Source organism: Haliotis cracherodii, unplaced genomic scaffold (assembly GCF_022045235.1).
Source record: "Haliotis cracherodii isolate W230 unplaced genomic scaffold, xgHalCrac1.p SCAF_5, whole genome shotgun sequence".
Taxonomy (NCBI): domain Eukaryota; kingdom Metazoa; phylum Mollusca; class Gastropoda; order Lepetellida; family Haliotidae; genus Haliotis; species Haliotis cracherodii.
Genome location: NW_027266308.1, coordinates 31,071,877 through 31,094,427, shown reverse-complemented (window position 1 = coordinate 31,094,427; position 22,551 = coordinate 31,071,877). Strand labels below are relative to the sequence as shown.

At 40.2% G+C, this 22,551-nt stretch overlaps 2 protein-coding genes across 2 annotated transcripts; both read left to right on the top strand.

Moving 5' to 3' along the window:
- Window positions 1–2,995: 2,995 nt before the first annotated feature.
- LOC139443004 (countin-3-like) lies at window positions 2,996–10,407 on the top strand. The gene is made up of 7 exons (XM_071223930.1): window positions 2,996–3,077; window positions 6,316–6,517; window positions 7,528–7,663; window positions 8,231–8,343; window positions 8,896–8,991; window positions 9,610–9,750; window positions 10,274–10,407. Exons 1-7 carry the CDS (start codon window positions 3,066–3,068, stop codon window positions 10,357–10,359), a joined length of 786 nt encoding a protein of 261 aa, XP_071080031.1. The 5' UTR covers window positions 2,996–3,065; the 3' UTR covers window positions 10,360–10,407.
- A 5,146-nt stretch (window positions 10,408–15,553) lies between these two features.
- Window positions 15,554–20,940, top strand: LOC139443301 (countin-3-like). Its single transcript, XM_071224276.1, has 7 exons — window positions 15,554–15,604; window positions 16,724–16,904; window positions 17,465–17,588; window positions 18,201–18,313; window positions 19,051–19,146; window positions 19,492–19,632; window positions 20,314–20,940. The coding sequence occupies exons 1-7, from the start codon at window positions 15,593–15,595 to the stop codon at window positions 20,397–20,399; spliced, it is 753 nt and encodes a 250-aa protein (XP_071080377.1). The 5' UTR covers window positions 15,554–15,592; the 3' UTR covers window positions 20,400–20,940.
- Window positions 20,941–22,551: the final 1,611 nt, after the last annotated feature.

Below are 22,551 nucleotides of genomic sequence, written 5' to 3'. Positions count from 1 at the left end.
TGTCACCTTGTCATCCTTTACCTTCAAAAGAACTACGAGTCCTATGAAGTGACAAGATAATACTTTGTTACCCGATTTGAACACATTTAAGGAAAAGTCATAGATACATGCCACATACATACAGACACAAATACAGGTTAACATGAGTGAGTGAGTTGGGTTTAACTCCGCTTTTAACAGTATTCCAGTTATATCGCGGCGTGTCAGCTTAATGTGGGAGGAAAGCCCGAAGTGATGCAGGTCTCAGACGTTTACCACTTCGGTGAAACCCACAAGCACGGGTATGGTGCTGACAAACCAAGAAACATAATCGGGGCCCGGGCGAACCGGAATTCGAACCCACAATCATAGGTTTCCTGCGTGCCCAAGGGACGCAACTCTGCACTGCGAATCACGGCGGGGCCTTAGACGACTGGGCCACCCGTGCCACCCAAGTAAACATGAAATGCAACATGATATGAATTAACATACGACGACGATATCACTGTGCATTAAGGTATAATATGAGCAATAAAAGATCAAAAGCTACATATGAATAAATGCGTACGGCTTCTTTTAAAAAAATGGTGGTCTTATTTACCAGAAATAAGATTAACAGGTTAATACTTAAGTTACCAATAAACAATAAACCGATAGATAATTGAAAGACAGCTTAGGGATAAAAGTATATGGCTTGTCGTAAGAGGGGACTTTAAAGAGTGATCGGACGGTGAGGTTCTGTGATTGGCTGATTGTTTCTTAGTGGTCAGATGGCGTTGGTCGTAGCTCATTCTTCATTTCACTGGTTTGGTTTAACAGACTGCTTTGATAAAGCTGTAATAACTGCAGCGTTAAACAGAATTTTACTTATGTAGCCACTGATTCACAGGATTAACACTATCTGTAGCAGAATAAAGACGTTATTCACCAAAGCTGCAGTCACTCCAGCGTAAGGTACACCACTCAAGCGAAAAGAGTGAAAGTTATACATTGTACTTTCTGACAGAAACTGCTTGAGCAATTTTCCAGATACCAATCGGGAGTACTTGTCATCGACGCTAGTATGCACCGCATTTATTCAACTTAAGTAATTTTGAATACTATTATCGTTATGTAGAATCGCTTCATTCAAAAGATTAATTTTGAATATATTGGCTGGTGCCTTTGACATTGCTTTGATAAATGCAAAAAACGTCGTTTTTATCTACAGTCACAGGTACCGTATATAACCCGGTTTGATTTGTTTAGCTATAGTATGTTACAATACAGACACAGAATGACTCATGTTTAGAAAAAGAGAACCACTCAATGTTGAAAGAATACGCGAGACTCTCAAGGCACGCTTGTCCTGTGCATTATTGCGAACATGATTGAGTTACACCATGTCGCGTTGTTACTGAGAGGTTGTTGCGATGATAGTTTCATTCCGTTCTTATAGGCGGTAAGTATTCAAACATCAGCTTTATACCCTAAACTATCATTAATGGACATGCCGTTAACCATGAAGTGGACTAATGCTGGTTAGTCATTAACAGTGTTGGTGAATGTATATACTAGTACATGTTAGGTTTGTGGCGAAAGATAAAGGAGATTATCTTTTAAGGGCACCTGAACTTTGAGTAGACTGAGCAATGGAGATAGTATGGAGACACATATGTGACAAATCACAATACGGATTATCTGGAAATTATGGTCATGAGCTAATCCCATTAAGGCAAACGTGAGTTCTAAATGATTTTAAGGACCCTAAATAGAAACGATTCAGCAAGATTCACTCTACGGTATACCGTCCTGAATTAGATTGGATTTCATTGAATCCGCCCACTTAAATTTTCACATTTGTGGAATAAAATATTCAAAACAGTATATTTTGTAATCTCCCCTTCCATTTTTTAACCAGGTTTCAGCATAGTAATAAAACAGAGACGATCCATATATCAGAAGGAAAATACATCTTTGTACTTTCACCGAAAACTTTTAAGAGGAATGCTTTGACATCCTTCTTGATAGTTCAGATTTCAATGCATGAAATAAAACGTAATAAACTTAGCCCCTATGGCGCAGCAATTCACCCAGCACAAGTAAATAGTTTAGGCCTTCAACTGGGCATTGTAATACCCTGGTATGGGATCCCTACATACACGGCAGAACTAGTATTTCTACATCGTCTTCAATAGTGTTGTTATACACCGGCCTGCAGATAGTCGAGTCTGAATCAGACAAACCCGTGGTGCGTATTAAGAGCACCGTCCCACGCCGTCGGGACACGATGTCAAGCAATCAGCCAAGTAGCCGAGCCAAGCCACCATGTCCATTTACTTATGGTCAGCTTCCTAGAGCATCTTGAAAGGTCTCCGGGGTTTGATCTTATGAGAAGATCTTTCATAATTTTATTTTACTTCAAGTTAAAGAAAAAAAAACCCATTTATTTTGACGCCCTGAAGAAATGTGATCCCCCTTATGATAAGAAACAATAAGAAAAAGGTTCAGCGCAAACAATCCATCGAGCGGTTATGGAGATCATATTGCCTTTAGAACATCATCTTCAGCGGCGAAAGAGTCGTGCTGATAATGATGCATGCACTGAAAACAACTGAACCTTCTTATCATCATTATTATTTGCGCATTATGTTAGGGTGGTTATGAAAGAAGCTTATAAAGGGCTTCTGACATGAACCTTTTTGTCGGCCGCTTTAAAGAATATAGCAAAACTTGACTCTGACGACTTTGAAGAAAGGTGAGACCCTGTTTGTCAGGAACTCTCACAAAAAATATACCAAGGCGAAAATGTGAATGTTCCGCAAGGTGTAAAACAACGAGAGTTGACAAACATGTACGTGTTAAATGACCGGAATTGACACATGACAAAACGACAGAAAGATAATACACCAAGGCAGGGGAGATGCAGTCTGTGTATACAGATATCAGTTTGGTTGGATTTTCAGATGGGGAAATCATTGTAAATTTCCATTCATTAGATCGAGATAGTTATGTCCCAACAAGACTTCCATACATCAGGCTTTATAAAGGAATAACTCCGCTAAGCGTCTCTTCCTTGCTGTGGATCTGTCTGGGATATACATACAATGAATATCAAGGTAATTCACACTAACGATTTCTATGTTTCTTTAATAGTACAATATGCACTTGTAGAAAGTGACAATGTTTATTTGTACTTTGAATAGACAATGCCTTTTATATAATAGTCAAATTTATCATATGTCAATTTGTAATAGTTATTTACGCGTTTATGTTTTATAATACATTTGTTAGTTTGAAATGATCAATATTCCTAAAACATTCCACACACTGCTTTGACTTAACATACTTCTCTTTACAAAAGTGCAAAGGCATATGTACATGAAGTGGAGAAATGCACAGGGCATTGTCTGTTTCAACTAAGGTGAAGAACGAACAGGTGTCAGTATTTTTCTAAAAATAATATATGTTAATTGGACATAGGTAAGGATTGTTCTCAAGATAATGGTATATTTCGTATGTGTAGCCTAATTGGCCAAAGCGCTTGCTCATTCGATTCCCGTGTTTGGTGCAATATGTGATAACATATTCTTTGTGCCATTATATGGCTTGACTAAAGGTAAAATTGGTGTAAAGCCCAATTCAATCACTAAATCCAAACCGATGAACTTGATTCAGAACATGTAATAATTATATTGATTGTTAAATAGGTACAAAGGTCATATGTCACACGACAACCAATCAGCTGGCGTACTGTGGTTACATTAACCCTCCCTAATAACCTTACGTGTTATTTGTCATGGGATATGTGTTGTACCTATCAGCCACACATGTTTAGAAATATTCCAGTAGCTCAAGACTTTGGTTTCTATAATTCCCTTTTGAGGTTCAATCGAGCATGCCCTTTCTACTAAGATTTTAAAGGGAACAATACGACTCTTGCTCATAAGTTGTTTGATGGGGGTTACAGCGTTCAGGCCTTAGTAAAGCTTTTTAAAAATAATGGTAGACATGTGGAGGACGTTTTCACATTTGACGTATCAGTGATAGCAATTATGTCTGGTGCAATTTCCTATTAATGTGCCATTGCATGACAACCGTCTTCGTTATGCCTGATTGACCTATCACGGAACTGATAACTAAGTCAGGAGTTGGACACGAAATGTCAAGAGTGGTCACGAATGATATATGTACTAGCGACAGGAGATCACTTTGACGAACCAGATGGGGTGAATGCTGGATTGACACACGTGGGTCTGATGGTTCTCAGAAACCATTTATCGAGAACATTGCAAGATGAAAGGGAAAATCTCTCATTGTCCCTTTACGCATGACCACTGCGATGGGGGCATAATTGCCATTTAAATACTTAAACTACAGTGGATGCAATGCAGCTCCGGACAATCAAGCAAAAAACCAGACCTGTCAAATTTGATTGATAATGATATTTCTTCAATCTCATTAAAATCAGATTTTAGTTCTCGCTATCACTAAACAAAGATCTTTGTTTCGCGGGAGCGAGAACTTAGGTCTGATTTTAATGAGATTGATATTTCTTGAAATTAATGCCTCCACAGGTTAACTATGATAATCTCAAAGACAAGGGAATACCTTGCTTCATAAAACACTAATACAACATTGTGAGTTAATTATGACAAACAAAGCAAATATTATCACGAATAGCACAATACATAGATGCACGGCGTTCTAAACGTATTCCCTGTGAAGGTCAAAGGATTCTTTGGTTTTAGACAGTTTCTGATGAGAATATTTTCCTCGCCCTGTGATCTGCCAGGTGTCTGAAATAGGTCGTGTCCTAGAATAACTTCATAAACAATTTCGTGACTAAGATATAACCCACGCTTGAAACATTACACTTTTTTCTGTGGAGCCACATACTTACTACAGAGTGATTTTTGTAAATCAAGAGCATTAACAAACACAATGATGAAGACGAAATATGAAGTGTCACTAGCAAAGTGCGATATCCGGTTAAGACAGAACTAAGGCTCAGTAGCTCACCTGGGCTAATTACGATTGAATCAACGAGTAAACTTATAATTGCTCAAACAGATTCACAAATGTTCCTGACCAAAAGTAATGTTTTTGTGTGGGTCACAGTCAGTGCCCAAATATATCATAGAAGCACGCACGAAACGGATAAAGCCTCTTAACTCGACTTGAAAATTGGAAACACGGTCACAGGCTTTGAGCTAAGATAACCCATATGATATACAATTATGTTTGAGTCAAAAATCTTGATCCAATACCCCATTTTCAGGCGCCTATAATGTAATATGCCTTACTGTTAGGTTTAAAAAGAGAAAACGCAATGAGCTCTGAGTTCATGGCTCTGAAGATACATACATGTATGTATATATATATATATATATATATATATATATATATATATATATATATATATATATATATATATATATATATATACACACACACACACACGTGTGTGTGTGTGCGTGCGCGCGTGCGTGCGTGTATGGATATATATATATCCCGGGTCTCAACAGGTCCCCAGTACCCCATGCATGTCTCCCTGTGGGGATTCCGGGTCACAACAGGTCCCCAGTACCCCATGCATGTCTCCCTGGGGGGATCCCGGGACTCAACAGGTCCCCACTACCCCATGCTTGTCTCCCTGTGGGGATTCCGGGTCACAACAGGTCCCCAGTACCCCATGCATGTCTCCCTGTGGGGATCACGGGTCTCAACAGGTTCCCAGTACCCCATGCATGTCTCCCTGTCGGGATTCCGGGTCACAACAGGTCCCCATGCTTGTCTCCCTGTGGGGATTCCGGGTCACAACAGGTCCCCAGTACCCCATGCATGTCTCCCTGTGGGGATTCCGGGTCACAACAGGTCCCCAGTACCCCATGCATGTCTCCCTGTGGGGATTCCGGGTCTCAACAGGTCCCCAGTACCTCATGCATGTCTCCCTGTGGGGATTCCGGGTCACAACAGGTCCCCACTACCCCATGCATGTCTCCCTGTGGGGATTTCGGGTCTCAACAGGTCCCCAGTACCTCATGCATGTCTCCCCGTGGGGATCCCGGGACTCAACAGGTCCCCAGTACCCCATGCATGTCTCCCTGTGGGGATTCCGGGTCACAACAGGTCCCCAGTACCTTATGTCTGTCGTAACAGCCGGTTAAAATAGGTATGTCTGGTCACTTGACTTACTGCGTTACATCGTGAACCCGACGGTGTTGACTGCTGCTTATACATGCGTCCAGTCACTGGTTTGCCCGGTCAATTATGCCAATACTCACATACTCGCTCTTCCTTTGCCTGGCGATGTTTTTAGATTGTGTGATACAGGTATTTTATCTTCCTTTTTAGGGTGTTGCAATATTTTTGGCGGCCATGGTGGGGGCACAGTGCCTCCCTAGCTTCTCACAACATCCCCGTCATTCCAAGAAGACACACCACGTCACCATGACAAAACAAGTCGCGCCCTTCGGAGGTGTAGCCCTCGACCTTTGTCCAACCTGTGTCCAGTTCACTGGAGAAGCCATTGATCAACTCCTCAACATCATTCTCAGTAAGTGTCCTCTGTGGGGCTTGTGACAGGGAATGTTCTGCTATGCCAATACTTAATGCGTACTTAATGCAAGTCTCGTGAGGTTACCATGTCAGAATAATTCCCCAGTACCACGTATTTTTCATATGAGCCGCCTAATGAGGATTGGGTGGTCACAATGTGATGCCACCGTCATCGTTGGTCATTTCAACCACTGGTTTGTCTGGCACAAACCTACGTACAGGCCATCGTAACATAGCTTGAACATTGCTGACTGTCGTTGGTGTATGACGTAGTATTTTGGCCTTCCCTCCCCCAGGGAGGTGCTTCTGAATTACTGGTCAAAGGGCGTTTGTTAGTTAGTTTGTTGTTTAACGCCGCACTATTCCAGCTACTAGTATATGACGGCAGTTTGTAAATATTCAAGTCTGGACCAGACAATCCAGTAATTGATATCATGAGCATCGATCCAGGCAATTGGGATACGATTACATGCATCAACCAAGTCAGTGAGTCTGACCACCCGATCCCTTTAGTCGCATGGGTTGCTGAAGACCTGCTCTAATCCGGATCTACACGGGTCTCAAAGGGCGTTAACTCACCAACATACTTGTGCAACTGCAACATATATCAACATGCATGCAGTGCAATTCTATAGTAAAGTCACAGTTGGGACCGAGTCTAAGGTTCCAGATTGCAGTATGTATTTTTATCTCGAATTCGTGATAAACTGAAAATTTTCATATAGTGAAACGGTTGGGACCGGAGAATAGGTACGAGATATCGGCACATTCGAGATAACGGGCTTCGACTGTACATACCTGATCTGTATTTTAAAGTGTATGACACCCAGTAGTGGTTTCAGGGAGATATTTGATTCAAACTCTTTTCATATAGTTGTGCACATTATATGTCTTGAAATACATACCTTGACATCTGAAGCAAGAATGTAAGAAAGTTATCACTGCAGGGATTACATGGAGAACAGACAACCTAGTCAGGTTGACTCACGTGTATGTTGTTTCCTGCAGATCTTGGGGTTGTTGGATCCTGTGAAAAACTGTGCGCAGCTCTTGGTCAGAAGACCGGAAGTCAGGCCCTGGCGGTCGTCTGTGATCTTCTCTGTGACATTGCTGGTATTGACGAGTTTGTGAAACTCATTCAGAAGTGAGTAAACATGTATAGGTGAATGGGTCGAAGGCAATACAGGTTAAATATAGCAGTGTAGTATAGTCCTCGCCACATGAAATAGCATCATGAAATATCGCAATTATTAACCAACGAATATATCTACATGTTAGCTAATACTTATAAAGTGAAATCAAGCCAGTCAAGCGATAAGGAATATTACGTACAGTACTGACAAAACATTTCCATCCATTTCCATTTTCCTTGCGATAAATCATTGGTTTTTATCAAGCGGTTACAATCCGTGTGAGGATCAGCAGTAAGGTGGCTGCACGTGTTTATATTTAGCAGTGTGTACCACTCGAAGAAGTTCAATTTAACTAAAATTACTACAGCTGCATGTTCGTTCTGGTAATGTACGTTCATTGCTATTGACCTTGTTCGAGATTTACGCATGTTACACAACACATAGTTAAATAAAATATATTTTACTTCTAATGAAAAAAGGCACAGTTGCTTTGAAAAATATAAGTTAGCATTAAAGAAAAAAAAAGGTGCCTAATCTCTCCACAGAGTTCGTTATGAGACAACTGTTTTCTTCCACAGGGCTGACCTTGACCCAATCTATTTCTGTGAACTTCTTAACGTATGCCCTATTTTTGATGATGGGGATGCCAAAATTACGGAACTTGCAATCGTCCCAGCATCAGGACCCCAAGGTAGGACGGCAACTGTCGCAGATAAAGAGAGGATATTTGTATTCTTTTGTCAAATAACATGTTTATTTCAGCGAGTGAAATAGTTGATATTTATGAGTGGCTCAATCAAGAGTGAAATGATCAACTTCGTTAGGTCACGAGAATAGACAAACATGTCATCTGACAAGAAAAGACAAATGTTCTGTTTATTGTGTATTTTCTTACTGATTTCAATGATCGTACTGTGAAAACCACTGACAATAGTTGCGACATTAAGTGTTATCTCACTCGAGTGACATATAAATTATACATATTTTAATATAAATGCAAAATTTATACAACAAAATAAATAAGAAAGTGTTCTACCTCACCAAAACAAATAATGTATTCGTTGTCCATGAAGTTGCCCACAACACCATTACACTACTTTTCTTCTTGCATTTATTGGAGAAAGCAGTTTCGAAGTTATTAAAACATTTGTCCGTACTATGTTACAGCTGAATCAAAATTAAGTAATACTGTTCCTGTGCGGAGGTGATGCTTGATACTGATTTTTTATTCAATTTGCTTCAGGTCAGAAAACAATCAACTTTTCTTACACGTCCAAGAACGGAACCGGAACTGGAGAGATCGTTGTTCTTGTAGAGACACTTGATGGGCTTCCAATTGGTGAGTTACCAGCAGTCCGGGTTAGAATAGAACCCTAGGAGCCTCTGCTCATCGCTCGAGGCAACTTTATGGATTGGGTGGCATCGTTGGTCATATTACTAGTATCTATTAATTACAGACCCGCGTTATATCTGGAATACTGTGTGGCGTGGAGTGAACAAGAAACTAACAAGATTACACTACTGACGACGCAGGTCATAACTATGACTACTGGCCAATATAATACTTTATAAGTTAATGTAAAGAGACGCCAGAAACCTTTAACTCGACCTTAAAGATGATGTAAACCCCTGTTAAATACTGATCTTTATTCTAGCCAAGTTTTGGCACACCTCTTGTCTTGAACTATGAATAACAATGAATAACTCGATCATTACTAACAATGGAGTCATGACTACACCTTGTCGGTACAAATACGTTATAATTAGGTGATTTTACAGAGTAGTTGCATTAACTTGACAATAAAACTTTAAGTTTGAGGCAGAATATTTAGCCGTGGTATGGCTATCGAACTGACCATAGCTCGTTACATTTACGATGGTCACCCCGACGTCGAGTAATCTTGGTATCACTGTATATCCTACAGTAAAAAACTTACCTGTTCATCTTTCTCCGCAGAGGATAGTTTCCTGAACCAGAAGTCTCCAGCAGGCACCTACCCCACCCGTATGACCCTGAAGGCTGAGCCTGACCCAAACTGTGACCCATCCCAGGGACCGTGCGAACAGTGGCTACCAGGAAACTACACCCTACGTGTTGGTGGGTGCAACGTGCAATTAACTACACGGGGTCTGGTACCTGTCTCTCTACACCTGCCACAATAGCGAACTCTTCGAAAACAACAGCATGATTTACTTTTCGGATTTTGATAAGCCTAATTACTGATGTGGGGTAGTCTACTGGTTAACTCGTACGCTTGTCACACTGAAGGCCCGGGTTCGATTCTCCACATGGGTGTACAATTTGTTAAGCTAATGTCTTATCCGATAGTAAAATGAATGCGAGGGCTGCAATCTGCAAACTTCGCAATACAACTTCGCGAATTTGGTGCCACATTAAGTAAGTATTAAGTTTGATCAATACTTATCAGAACATTTTCCATTTAGTTGTTTTTCCCCACATTTTGCTAACCAGGCTAGCTTGTTCCGGAAACGGGATCAAAATGAAAATTCAGGGCATAGCATATTACTAATAATATCCGCAAAACTGAAAACTCATAATGTTAATTTATCTCTTGATAACATATATTCATCAGACTGATCAAGATATATTTTCCCTTTAGATATCTGCAATGGCGAATGCGGCAGCGACCATCCCCACAGCAAGATCTACGACAGACGCTCCATCTCTTTCCGCATCACTGCATAGATATATTGTGTTGTAAGGATTTAGTTGGAATAAATATGGAAAATGTAACTCCCATCTTGATATTTATCCTTGAACCGACAACCCTGACATTTGATGTTATTGTCACAACTCCTTCCCCAAAGTGTATAACCGTTTCGACACCTGAGAGAGTGTGTATTTCACCCATGCTACTACTGTTTCGATCCCCATTGAAGGATTTGACTGGATGAGTTACTTTACTTTGGTGAGAGGCCATTGTGATGTCACTAAAACATTCTTCAAAATTATACTTGTTTACAAAGTTTACAGACACGCATTTGGCGTAAAACATATATAATGAGAAAACTACATACCGGCCCCTTCGATAACAGGGGATTTTTGGATTTCTTCTTGTGTACAGGCCTTCTTATGTTCCACAGCCAAGATAGGAATCTTGGAGATACCTACTGTCGCAGGTGACTGGGATTTCTGCCACTGAACATCGTTTTAGATCTCATATTATGACGGAGTTTCAGTTGACAGCCAGTTTCGTGTCCATTGACATCAACAGAGAAGAGAATGCCGAAGAGATATTTCCTACTTGGTTGTGTACATGGTTCAATTGCAACCTGTATGCATGGAAAGTATTCTTCTTAGAGACCGACCCGTGAAGATCCGGGTTAGAATAGGTCTTCAGCAACCCATGCTTGTCGTAAGAGGCAACTGATGTCAATCACCGGATTGTCTGGTCCTGATTCGATTATTTACAGACCGCCGTAATAAAGCTGGAATATTGCTGAGTGCGGCGTTAAACAACAAACAAACAATCAAACAAATCTTAGAAACCGGTCACTGCAGTGGGACACAGGGAGTTCGTTTTAACTGAACCGTGCGATCGGCACACATTTATGCATACATTTCGAACCCTAAATTGTATATCTCTGATATGAGATAGTTTAATTTTGAAGTCAGCTTTATTCATCGAAGTATGATGACGTAGTATTAGCTGCAATCCAATATAAATACAGCATACACTTGTTTCTGCTCTCCGAGATTTCAATCTTGTACTTTAACTTTTTCAAACAAAGGAGGCAACTCATACCATAAACCAACATAAAAATTGTACCAATGCCAGGTGAAGACCCCTCACTACCAGCATCGTATAAGCCAATTTCCCTTACCTCTAATTTATGTAAAATTATGGAAAGAAAGTTAACAACCGCTTGACTTATTATCTTGAGAAAAATGAATATTATCCAGAATTCAATCAGGGTTTCGAAAAGGTCGCTCATGTTTAGACAAAATTAATGCCTGGTGTTCAAAATGGGGATTCTAAATATCCCACTCAAAGTAGCAATGCTGATCACTCGTCGTAAGATTCCTTCAAAGGTTGGGGGAACATCGTATGAGTATATTTTGATCAGAGACGTTCATGGTGAAGACATATTTCCCATCTTTGTAGCCGTTGTAACATTGTTATGAATCTAATCAAGTGTGTGTCCAAAACACAATGGGTAGCTGATAAATCTACAAAGTTATTGCCATGTAAAGTACGTATTCTATCAAGACTTGACTATGGCTGCCAAGTCTCCATGTCTGCTTCTAAACGCCACCTGATCAGGCGTGATCGCATTCAGTCAGTGGCCTCAGAATTTGCACTGGAACTCCAGTCTTAGCTCTTCGGGTTGAGTGTTCCTACATGCCCTGCTCCTTCGAAGTCAACAGATATCACTTAAATATTTTCTGAAGATGAAGGGTATGAGCAGCTATCATTCAGTTACTGATATTAGTTTAATGAGTGTGTCGATTATGAATGTTAGACATGGCAAGATTCCGTTTGGCTTGAACATTCAGAAATTGGCAGCACAACATGGAGTTGGTCACTTGAATCCAGCAGATGAACCCACACCTTCTAAAGCTGCTCCTTGGCTTTTCCTTAAGACAGGACTTGCTTATATACTCAATGTTGTTAAGAAGTCTACGAGTCAAAATATACTGAGATCAATTTCTGAGGATGTTATATGAGAACACTATGTAGACTTTACACACATTTATACTGACGCCTCCAAGTATTTTGCAATGGTTCGTACAGCTGAAGCTTTCTGGATCCCTGAAATGTACTATCTCCGGCGTGTTCAGTCGCCATGCTTACACACCGGTTTTTGCATCAGAACAAGCATTGTCATGGGTGGATAAATATGGTCACGAAGCACTCATTTTTACTGATTCACTGACAGCTATTAAGATTATCTGGGGTTAATGGGCCCAGGAATGATATTGTTTACGAAATTTTGAAATCATACACAATTTTGAAAACTAAATGTATCTCATGTGACATTGTATGGGTTACAGCTCATGTCCGTTGGCAGGGTAATGAAATAACATATTATCTTGGGCGTTTAGGATTGATGAAGGAGGAGGTTTATAAAAACTTCAGGCCTTGCCAAAGAGATTTCGAATACTTAGTATGCTCTTGCGAAATCGTTCTCCATAAAATGGCAACAATTCTGGGATGTTGGTTCTATTGGAAGACATATGCACAGACCCTGTCCATCAGTTACACAAAACCTCATTTGATGCAAATAGACCTTTTTCCTGGTCTAAGCTATACCACTACCAGCACCACCACCAACATCAAAATTACTGCAAATCTTCCATTGTCTCTTGCCTCCTTAGCGAGTTTAAATCCCAACTTTCTAGGGTTCTTTTTTGCTTGCTTTAAACACACCATTCGCAACATTATCTTTATTATAAAATGGCCATTTTTACATTGCCTTCACCAAATTAATATATGTGCATTATCTTTTATGACTTTCCCCGACAGACTGTTATATTTTTGGTGACCATTCCCTTATTCCCTCACATTCGGAGTGAAAAGTTGACTGGAGTTTGGAAGAATTGAATAGGATATGTGAATGTATGTGGAAAACCGGAAGTGCAACTTGCTTTTTGTTGTATGTTTGAGATGCATGTGAAAGTTGCATTCTATGCTACCACAACCCCTTCCTCTATAGGCAGACGTACGTATCACGGCCTTGTGTGATAGAAGACAGTACCGAACCAAGACTGGCGTCAGGTACTGAATTGTGCTGGATGGCGGCCTATTGGGAAAGAGTGAGTGAGTGAGTTGGGTTTAACGCCGCTTTTAACAGTATTTCAGTTATATCACGGCGTGTCAGCTTAATGTGGGAGGAAACCCCGGACTGATGCAGGTCTCAGATTTTTACCACTTCGGTGAAACCCACAAGCACGGGTATAGTGCTGACAAACCTAGAAACATAATCGGGGGCCGGGCGAACCGGGATTCGAACCCACAATCATAGGTTTCTGGCGTTCCCAAGGGACGCAACTCTGCACAGCGAATCGCGGCGCCTCAGACGACCGGGCCACCCGTAGCCCCTATTGGGAAAGAAAACACACAAGTACAACAGGTTGTTGTTTAACGTTGCAGTCAGCAATACTCCAGCTACATTACGGTGGCGTGTAAATAGTCAACAGGACAAGAAGACAAATCAGAGACTCTGATAATCCAATACAGTCGACCTTTAAGACAAGCAATGAGGTGTTGAGTACCTATGAAACAGGTGGTGAGGCTCGGAGACCTGGTTGATTGCGTGTCATCGCACCCAAATGTCATCGGGCGTTGCTCATATCAGTCACCGGTTTATCTGGTACAGACTCTATTATGTACATGCCACCGGCACATATCTGGAATATTGCTGAGTGTGGCGTTTAATAACAAACATCGATCTACAAATATGAAGCTTCTGGAACATTTTCAGATCATCGGATATTTATAAAAGAATTATTTGGCAACGAAGCCTTGTGCAGAAAGAGGGTTTTCGCTATTGAGTTGTTTGTCAGTTACATTATCACAGTTAATATTTAATGACAGCTCAAAGTGATGAAGGGTATAAATTCAGTTCACATCCATATTGAACCTTTCAGGTAAGCCGCTGACTTCTGAGTACCATTCAAAGGTCGTAACATGAAAGGTTAAAAGCAACGTATTGCGTATGTGTTATAACATGGAGATTATCCACTGACGATTACGAAGCTACTACTGAAGATATTTGATTAGAGGCGAGGTTATCCATTGGTCATATAAACTGGGAAACATGAAGCATTTGCTGCACATGATACTGAAGAAAGATAAAGTTTTAGGTTTACAAAACAAAAAACACATATTTGTATATATAATATATATTTTCTTCCATTTTGCTGATTCAAAAACGACTTCAGTATATTCTAAAGTAGTAAAACCCCTGGCTACAGCGCCTTACCATACATATGTAGGTGTAGTAGTTCACTGTTTGGACGTATTCGGTCTGGCTATATATATTTATACATTATAACATGTTGATGTATTTCGACAACATTGGTCGTAATACTTGGGTAGCATCTGTTCGTAACATTTTATTTTCGCATGGTTTGGGATTTGTATGGTTAAACCAGCCTGTTGGGGACAACATAGCTTTCATTGGGGTGCTTTAAACGTGTCTTGTAGATGAATTTCGTCAAAACTGGATGTCAACACTCAACAGTAGTACCCGATATATGGTGTATAAAGAATATAAAACACTGTTTGAACCTGAAAGATATTTGAGCATTTACAATGTACGCAGTGTTTTTATTAAATTAAGATGTAACGTTTTACCTTTACGACAGAAGGAGGGTAGATGGCAATCTATTGAATCATGTTTACGTATGTGTCCTGTTTGCAATATGTCTGTTGAAGATGAATATCATTTCGTATTGATCTGTAAATACTATACTGAGCTGCGAAAAGTATATTTGCCAGAATTGTGTTGGAAGTTTCCAACTATATATAAATTCAAAAAATTATTGTGTACAACTCAGGTTGAGTTATTAAAACGTCTGCAATATTATGTATATTATGCGTATAAACAAAGACAGGAAGTAGTAAAATCTATGTAATGTGCTTCACATTGTATTGTTGTCACTGCAGAAAATGAGTTTCTTTTCACAAATAAAAATATTCGTAAAAGGCATATATATACTTGGGCTGCTACTTACATATACAAGACGTTTTCTCATGACCATGGGTATGGAGCTGACAACCAAGAAACATTATCAGAGGGAAGAACACTAACTGCAAAATGAAATCGTTATTGACGTAACTTCTGTGAATTCCCACTCAGGAGAGCCAGATATAAACGTCCCTACCGGGCTTCCATACACCAAGCTTTATAAAGGAACATCTTTGCAATGCACCCCTTCCTTGTTGTAAGCCCGGCTGGGGATATTACTTGCAATGAACGTCAAGGTAATTCACGCATTGGATTCCTTCTTCGTTTTCTCATGTCAAATCAAATCTTACGTAATTACAACAGATGCCAAGGTTGATGGTAATGGTTCAGTAATCACACTGTTGCAGTCAGACGAAGGTAGAAAAATTCACAAGATGAATTATAAATATAATACCATATAGTTTGACACATTATTATAATTGCATTCAAAAAGTGTTTTTTGTCTTCTTTTTATTTTTACTTTTGAAGATCTAGATAAGTATTGTGTGATCCTTATTTGTTAGATAAATATCTTTTGATGAAAGTATAAAGTTGAATGTCCATGTCCTCATTCTCCTCTGTGGTCCGCAATATACCAGAGATAAGCCGTGTTTTGAGTTTCCCAGAATAACCTCATAGCCGACCTCGACGTCAGAATACTCGACTTTAGACAGCTGAGATAAAACTCAAGATTGTGCGAAACATTACAACCAAAATGCTAATTATTGTACCGATATATTCATACATCGTTGTTGTAATACAGCTTTTGAAAAAGACGAATGACATGATCTGTTACTTGCTGCCAGTCATGTCGAAAAAGCCAAAGTGGGCTAATAGCGAATGCAGGATTGATGTTGTTTTACGTACACAGAAGTCAATCATGTCCAGTTTTCATTTGCAGCGTGGACACACTATCAACGTAAATGTTATGCCACAGAACTACGTCTGAGAACACTTATCAGGGAACAACTGGGATTTTATCGAAAAACACAAATTGTCCCCGAAAATATTTGAAAAAGAAATTATGCTTCAGACAGTGGTAAAATGTTTTGTCTGCCACTAAAATTACATTGCTGCAAGGTGTTTTTCGGAAAACAATATTGAGACTCATAGGTTCAATAAAAGAAATTACTGTTTTGCAGCTGTAACTGAAAGATATTCCCGACTTTAATCGTCTGATTGCAAAGGTTATATGATCAAGATAAATAAATGGTTATCAAAATCACACAAAGAAAATGTATCCCAAGACTCATTGTGACTTATTACATCTCAGTATAAAAGAAGGTGAAACTCAAACGACTGTCACTTATGTCATTGGTTCACTTCTGTGTGATACCCAGTGTGTCATGGTGATAGGGGAATGGTTCTTGTTGTAGGGTGTAACAGTATTCCTGGGGGTTCTGGTCGGAGTCCAATGTCTGCCAAGCTTCTTCCATCACGCCCAGACACAGGACATCCAGCACACCGGAAGTGAAGCCAACGGCACAGGCGTACACTGCGAGACATGTATACAGTACTCTAGAAAATTCGGCAATGATCTCCTTGGCATCATTCTCAGTAAGGGTTCAATGAATACCATGTGTAGGCATCTGCCATATAATAAGCTTGTCCTCGGGGAATACCGTCTGATGTAGACAGCATCGTACACGGCTGCACAGAGGGTACATCCAACCTTATTCCCCGAGGAATGCCACATTTACCTAATTTGAAACTAAACAGAGATGGAGATCCGAAACGTTTGTAGACTACAGTTTGTATATGGTTGGGCTCTGTGCATCACGTACACCTAAAGTCAATGTTCAAAGAAGCAGCAAAAATCATAAGAAATATCTACTAAAAGCAGAGTCCATTGTACGATTCCGACTAAACCATAAGCATGTGTTAATGAATCACTGTGGCACCCATCACGATCACATGCAAAGGCAAGTCATATGTTCACCCGAAAAACACGGGATCATGATTATATGGTACACGTCAAAATAGGGAATTGCATCGGACATAAATTTGACCAATATGATTCAAGTGTTTTAGTTGTGTGATAACATAATGTTGGCTGAACAGCTGTTTAACATATGATATTATCATATCCAGCGTAGAATCTGCTTCATTTCTTGCAGATACAGGTACTCATGGCTCGTGTGAGAAGCTGTGTGCAGTGCTCCATGACAAGAGTCTGAGTCCAATGTGTGATCGTCTCTGCGAATCTGTTGGTCTAGTTGAATTTGCTAAATACTTTCAGAAGTGAGTTAAACCACATAACCCGGTAAAAGGTAGGTCGTTAAAGAAAAGAGTGAAAAGGTAAATTGGTTTGATTCGTCAAATGACAATACAGTGTTGATGTCTTTCCACACGTGTTTCTTAAATATGCATGTTTTCGTTCCATAAATTTCCAACCTAAAGCAATATTAACATTGAAATTCTTGAATCAGCCACTGTACTAGAACTGGGTGCGACTAAACATTAAGACATTCGATCCCTTCAAAATCAATACGCTCTTATTTCCTCTACCTCTCTTTGGGATTCCGGGTAAGAATATGAGTCTCCCAGGTAGCCTATGCTGATCGTACGAGGCAACTTAATGGATCGGAAGGTCGGGTTTGGTGAATTTGTTGATTGAGTGGCAACGTAACTCGACGGCGAGGTATGATGCTCAAACTACTAATCATGGTTTGTCTGGACCAGACTCGATTGTTTACAAGCCAGCGACATTTACCTGGAATATTCGGCTTTAACAAATTCACAGACAAACTGTGAAACTTGTTTTACAGGCATATAAATGTTACACGTGCTTGAACCATCTCCTGTGTTCATTGTAGGAATACTCTAGAGCTATGATTATTTTTTACTCTGCAGGGCGGACGCAAACCCCTTCTACTTTTGTGAGCTTATGACCTTATGCCCCGGATTTGACAACGGTGACGCTGAAATCACAGAGCTGTCAGTGGACCCACCAGTAGGGCCTCAAGGTATGTCCGCCATTTGTCAGAGCCTAATTCGGTTCGTCCACTGAAAGCACTGACTTCCTGTCTTCTGTAGAGAAAAGCTTTGTCTACATGTAGTGCATCAGTGTTTGTGTATTAAACTTATTAGTAGACACGCCTTTCAGTATAATTATCCAAGAATATAAGCCTAAATATTTTGTGATTGAGAAGGTAAACTGGCTTTAAAATTAGGTGGATCAACCCACCTAATGAAGACAACGTCCCTTAACTTACTCAAACTAATGTTTCATGTTCACATCATACTTGGTTTGATTAAGGGAATGCATATATAGGTACTTTAGTTTAGTTCAAATTGTTCTAATTGGCAGTCACCAATGCCCTGTTGTTGTCGATGGTTCCAAGTGCTGGAACTCGTTTTCTGTCAAGTAAGCTGTGGGAGCCGATGTCTTTAAATTACATTGACGTATGAGTAGATGGGTCTGACGTGATAAAAAAAACATTCATAAAACCATTTAGAACCGAGAAGGCGAAACTTATTCAGTTACGAATGAATACAGTTGATAACCAATGCAGATGCCATCGCCAATACTTGGGGGGGTTGTATACACCATGATTGAGGACGCAGTGTATGCAGATCCCCAAAGGAGTGCCTATGTGCTGCCTGAAAGTGAAGATTACTCCGCTTTGTTCGGTGCCCTATCCTGGCAAGTTTGTTGAAGGTAAAACCAGTCGTACCGATTTAGTTTATCGACGTATTACAGGCACGAGAACTATAAGCTATTCTTACACCTCCAAGAAGGGAACAGGAACCGGAGAAGCTGTTCTTCTTGTTGAGACAATTGATGGATATCGCATTGGTAAGTCCTCAAAGATCACGTATTGACATATACTTTTATAAGCGTAATCTATTCTTAAAAAAACAGTGAGATAGACGCAGTTCTTTAATGAAACAGCGAATCATTCACTTCATTTATTTCTTTAATTCTGCTGACTGCGGCGCTAAACATCACGTTAAATCTTCATTGGCAGAAAAGTTAACCAATGGTAGTCCAATGCGCCGCATAAAGAGTTGCGTCCTTTTACTATGCCAGGAGTCGGTGATGTTTCGTTAGCAAACAGCATCACTTAGGGTATTTTTCCACGTTTAGATGCACGAAAAACTGAAATACTGTTCAAATCTCACCAGACATCTTCTTTCACAGACGATAGTGTCCTCATCCAGAAGTCTCCGCCTGGCACCTACCCCAACAGCGTCACCCTCACGACTATCCCCCGCCCCCACTGTAACCCTAACAAGGAAGCCTGTGAAAAGTGGGTTCCTGGAAACTACACACTATTTGTGGGTGAGTGTCTCGGACACCATAACTCTCATATATGTACATTATATGCCGTTAACTGTTGCATGACCTTAGCCATAATTGCTCATGGTAGTCTTCTGTTCGATTCGGTTCGATTACCTATTCGATAACTCTCATATATGCACCTGATATGGGGTTAGCTGTTGTTTGACCTTAGTTTAACTGGTGCTTTTAGTATAGAGTCAGACAGGCCATCTGTTCACAAACTACAAGGGGTCGGTTATGTAACCTAGTATAGTCACACTCGTCACACAGAAGGGCCGAGTTCGATTATCCACATGGGTACAATGTGTGAAGCCTATTTCTGGTTCCAAATCCCGTGATATTGATGGAATATTGCTAAAAGCGGCGTAATATCCTATTCACTAACTCATTTTTTGTCATTTTCGGCGGCGTAAAACATACTAACACAAACAAAAAGTGTGACTTGATATTTATATATATAGTCTGATTTTATATATAGTCGATTCTGTGACCGTAATGTCATTTAATATCATGCCATTTTCATCTTTGAGACGTGGACGGCGTTGACACCAGTATTATAAACATCTCGCCATTGCGTTGCTAACATTGTTACGGATGTTTTGTCTAAGACTCGATTTTAAACAGTATCTAATCCTAAATAACAGTTGATCTATCAGCTTCATCATCATACCACCATTCCAGGTATCTGCAATGGCAGGTGTGGAAGCAACTTCCCACACAGCAAGATCTACGACATGCGAAACACCACGTTCGTCATCACTGCCTAGACAAGTACGGGTGTATGGTGGAATAGATGAGAAAATGTGTCTTTCGTCTTAATGTATATGTTGTACAAGAGCCATTATGTTCTGATGATTCCTCTGGATCTCTGCCAATTTGCAACATTCAGACAAAATTGAAGTTAAACTGAGTTTAAACAAACTCATGCAAAGGTAAACTAAACGCGCAAAGCTTATTGTACACATCTCTTATACCATCGCTAGTAGAAAAGTATTTAGTATACACATTGTATATATACATTGATGCATGAACATTAGCTAAATGGTGGACCAAAATTACTTTTTCAAAATGGCTATTTTGGCGAAACCATGAAGATGAGATGAGGTGAGGTGAAATGGGGTTTTACGTCGCGTTCAAGGTGATTGCACTTATATAGCCACGAGCAAGCACGAAATGTGTGTGTGTGTGTCTGCTTGTACTAGTCCGGACTATTTCCGGCTTTAAAGTGCTAACCCAGTTCAACATGGATACCTCACTCAGACATAGTATACTGACTCCGAGACGACCTCCTTGTTGTATCCCTTTTAATACCGGCACCAGGCAGGGTGACAAGTACAAACCTTTAACGTATTTGGTATGGCACGGGCGGGGATCGAACCACGGACCTTCCTTTCTCCGGGCAGACGCTCTATACATTACACCAAGGAGGCTGTCCGCATGAAACGCAGATGTAACACATTCGTAATGCACGTTCACATTCGAACCTTCTGCGTCAAGATAAATACATACTAGTACATTTTCCATATTACTACTTTGGTGGCCATGTTTGATTATTGAATTATATTTCTGTAAGCATTTCTTACCGGTAAAGCAGGACATGCTTGTCCTTTTCGGGAACACCTGGTGTCATCACTGGTAATAAAAGCTTGTGCTGTCATTTATGAGATCATATATATATAGCTAATGGCGACCGCCTCCGTGGTCTAGTGCCAGAGCGTCTGTCCGGAGAGCGAAAGGTCGTGGGTTCGATCCCCGGCCGCATCATACCAATAGACGTTAATAGATGGATACCGTGCCTGGCGCTCGGCATTAAGGGGCTAAATCAAGGTCTGGTCGGCTTGATTCTGTCTGAGAGGGGTATTCATATTAAAACTGCGGCATGGTATCTCTGTGGGTTCGCAGTATAAAAATCGGCATTATTCAGGACTGGTACACGCACACACGTTAATCACCTTACGTCACCGCTCAGAGGCGATGTGCAAAATAGATCATGGTGGAATGTGAGTGAATATTGTTAAACGCCGCACTCATCAATAGAAGTGTGTATACATATTTTCTTAAAAAGGGTTGCATTTACTCATACAACAACATATTAAATAAATGGAAATAATTCGAAAGACATTATGTGTTTGTTCGTTGTTATAATTTGTTGAATACGCATCACCAAATGATTTGGTTATAGTGTTGTGATACCTTTACGTACTGTTTTGTATGCTTCCAACACGTATCATCAACAGCGTACACATACGTGCACATCCTATAACAATAACATGTCTATACGTCAGGTCGGTTATGTTTGTTTGTTCATTCGTTGTTTAACGCCACGCTCAGTAATGTTCTAGCTATATGACGGCGGTCTGTAAATAATTGAGTCTGGACCAGATAATCCAGTGATTAACGTCATGGGCATGGTCAATCCCCGCAATTATGATCAAAGCGAAAACTGACATTACATAGTATATACCTCTGTAGTTCTAGATAACATCCCTGCTTTGTGTCCCTTAGTGGGTGATGCAGATGTGGTGCATCCAGCATACAATAAGATATATACGAAGAGTGTGTTGTCAGATATAACGCGGTTGTTATTGGGTACTGAAACTCTATGCTAGTGTATTAGGTTCGAAGTTCAACATGACGTCTGGCACAGAAAGCAGTAGAAGGGAGAAAGAGCCGACCCGACACGTCAAGCCATACATCAAGAAAAGGTTGACATCGCTATATAGAATCTGTGTAGTACCACAAACCTCTAAAAGACATTCAAAAGACAAAATAAACGTTCAAAGCCTCGTTTAATAATTGCTCAATATGGACATTATTTAATTCCCTTTTCCCTGATAAATTAGTTTATATTTAAGTTTTAAAAGTTATATACTCTTTCGGGAGACACAAATATCGCAGTAGTGACTGAGCAGGTGAGCT

Coding starts and splice junctions, on each gene's coding strand:
- LOC139443004 (XM_071223930.1), top strand. Junction 6,518..7,527: donor ACTCCTCAACATCATTCTCA/GTAAGTGTCCTC, acceptor TGTTTCCTGCAG/ATCTTGGGGTTGTTGGATCC. Junction 8,344..8,895: donor CCCAGCATCAGGACCCCAAG/GTAGGACGGCAA, acceptor AATTTGCTTCAG/GTCAGAAAACAATCAACTTT.
- LOC139443301 (XM_071224276.1), top strand. Junction 16,905..17,464: donor TCTCCTTGGCATCATTCTCA/GTAAGGGTTCAA, acceptor CATTTCTTGCAG/ATACAGGTACTCATGGCTCG. Junction 19,633..20,313: donor AAACTACACACTATTTGTGG/GTGAGTGTCTCG, acceptor CCACCATTCCAG/GTATCTGCAATGGCAGGTGT.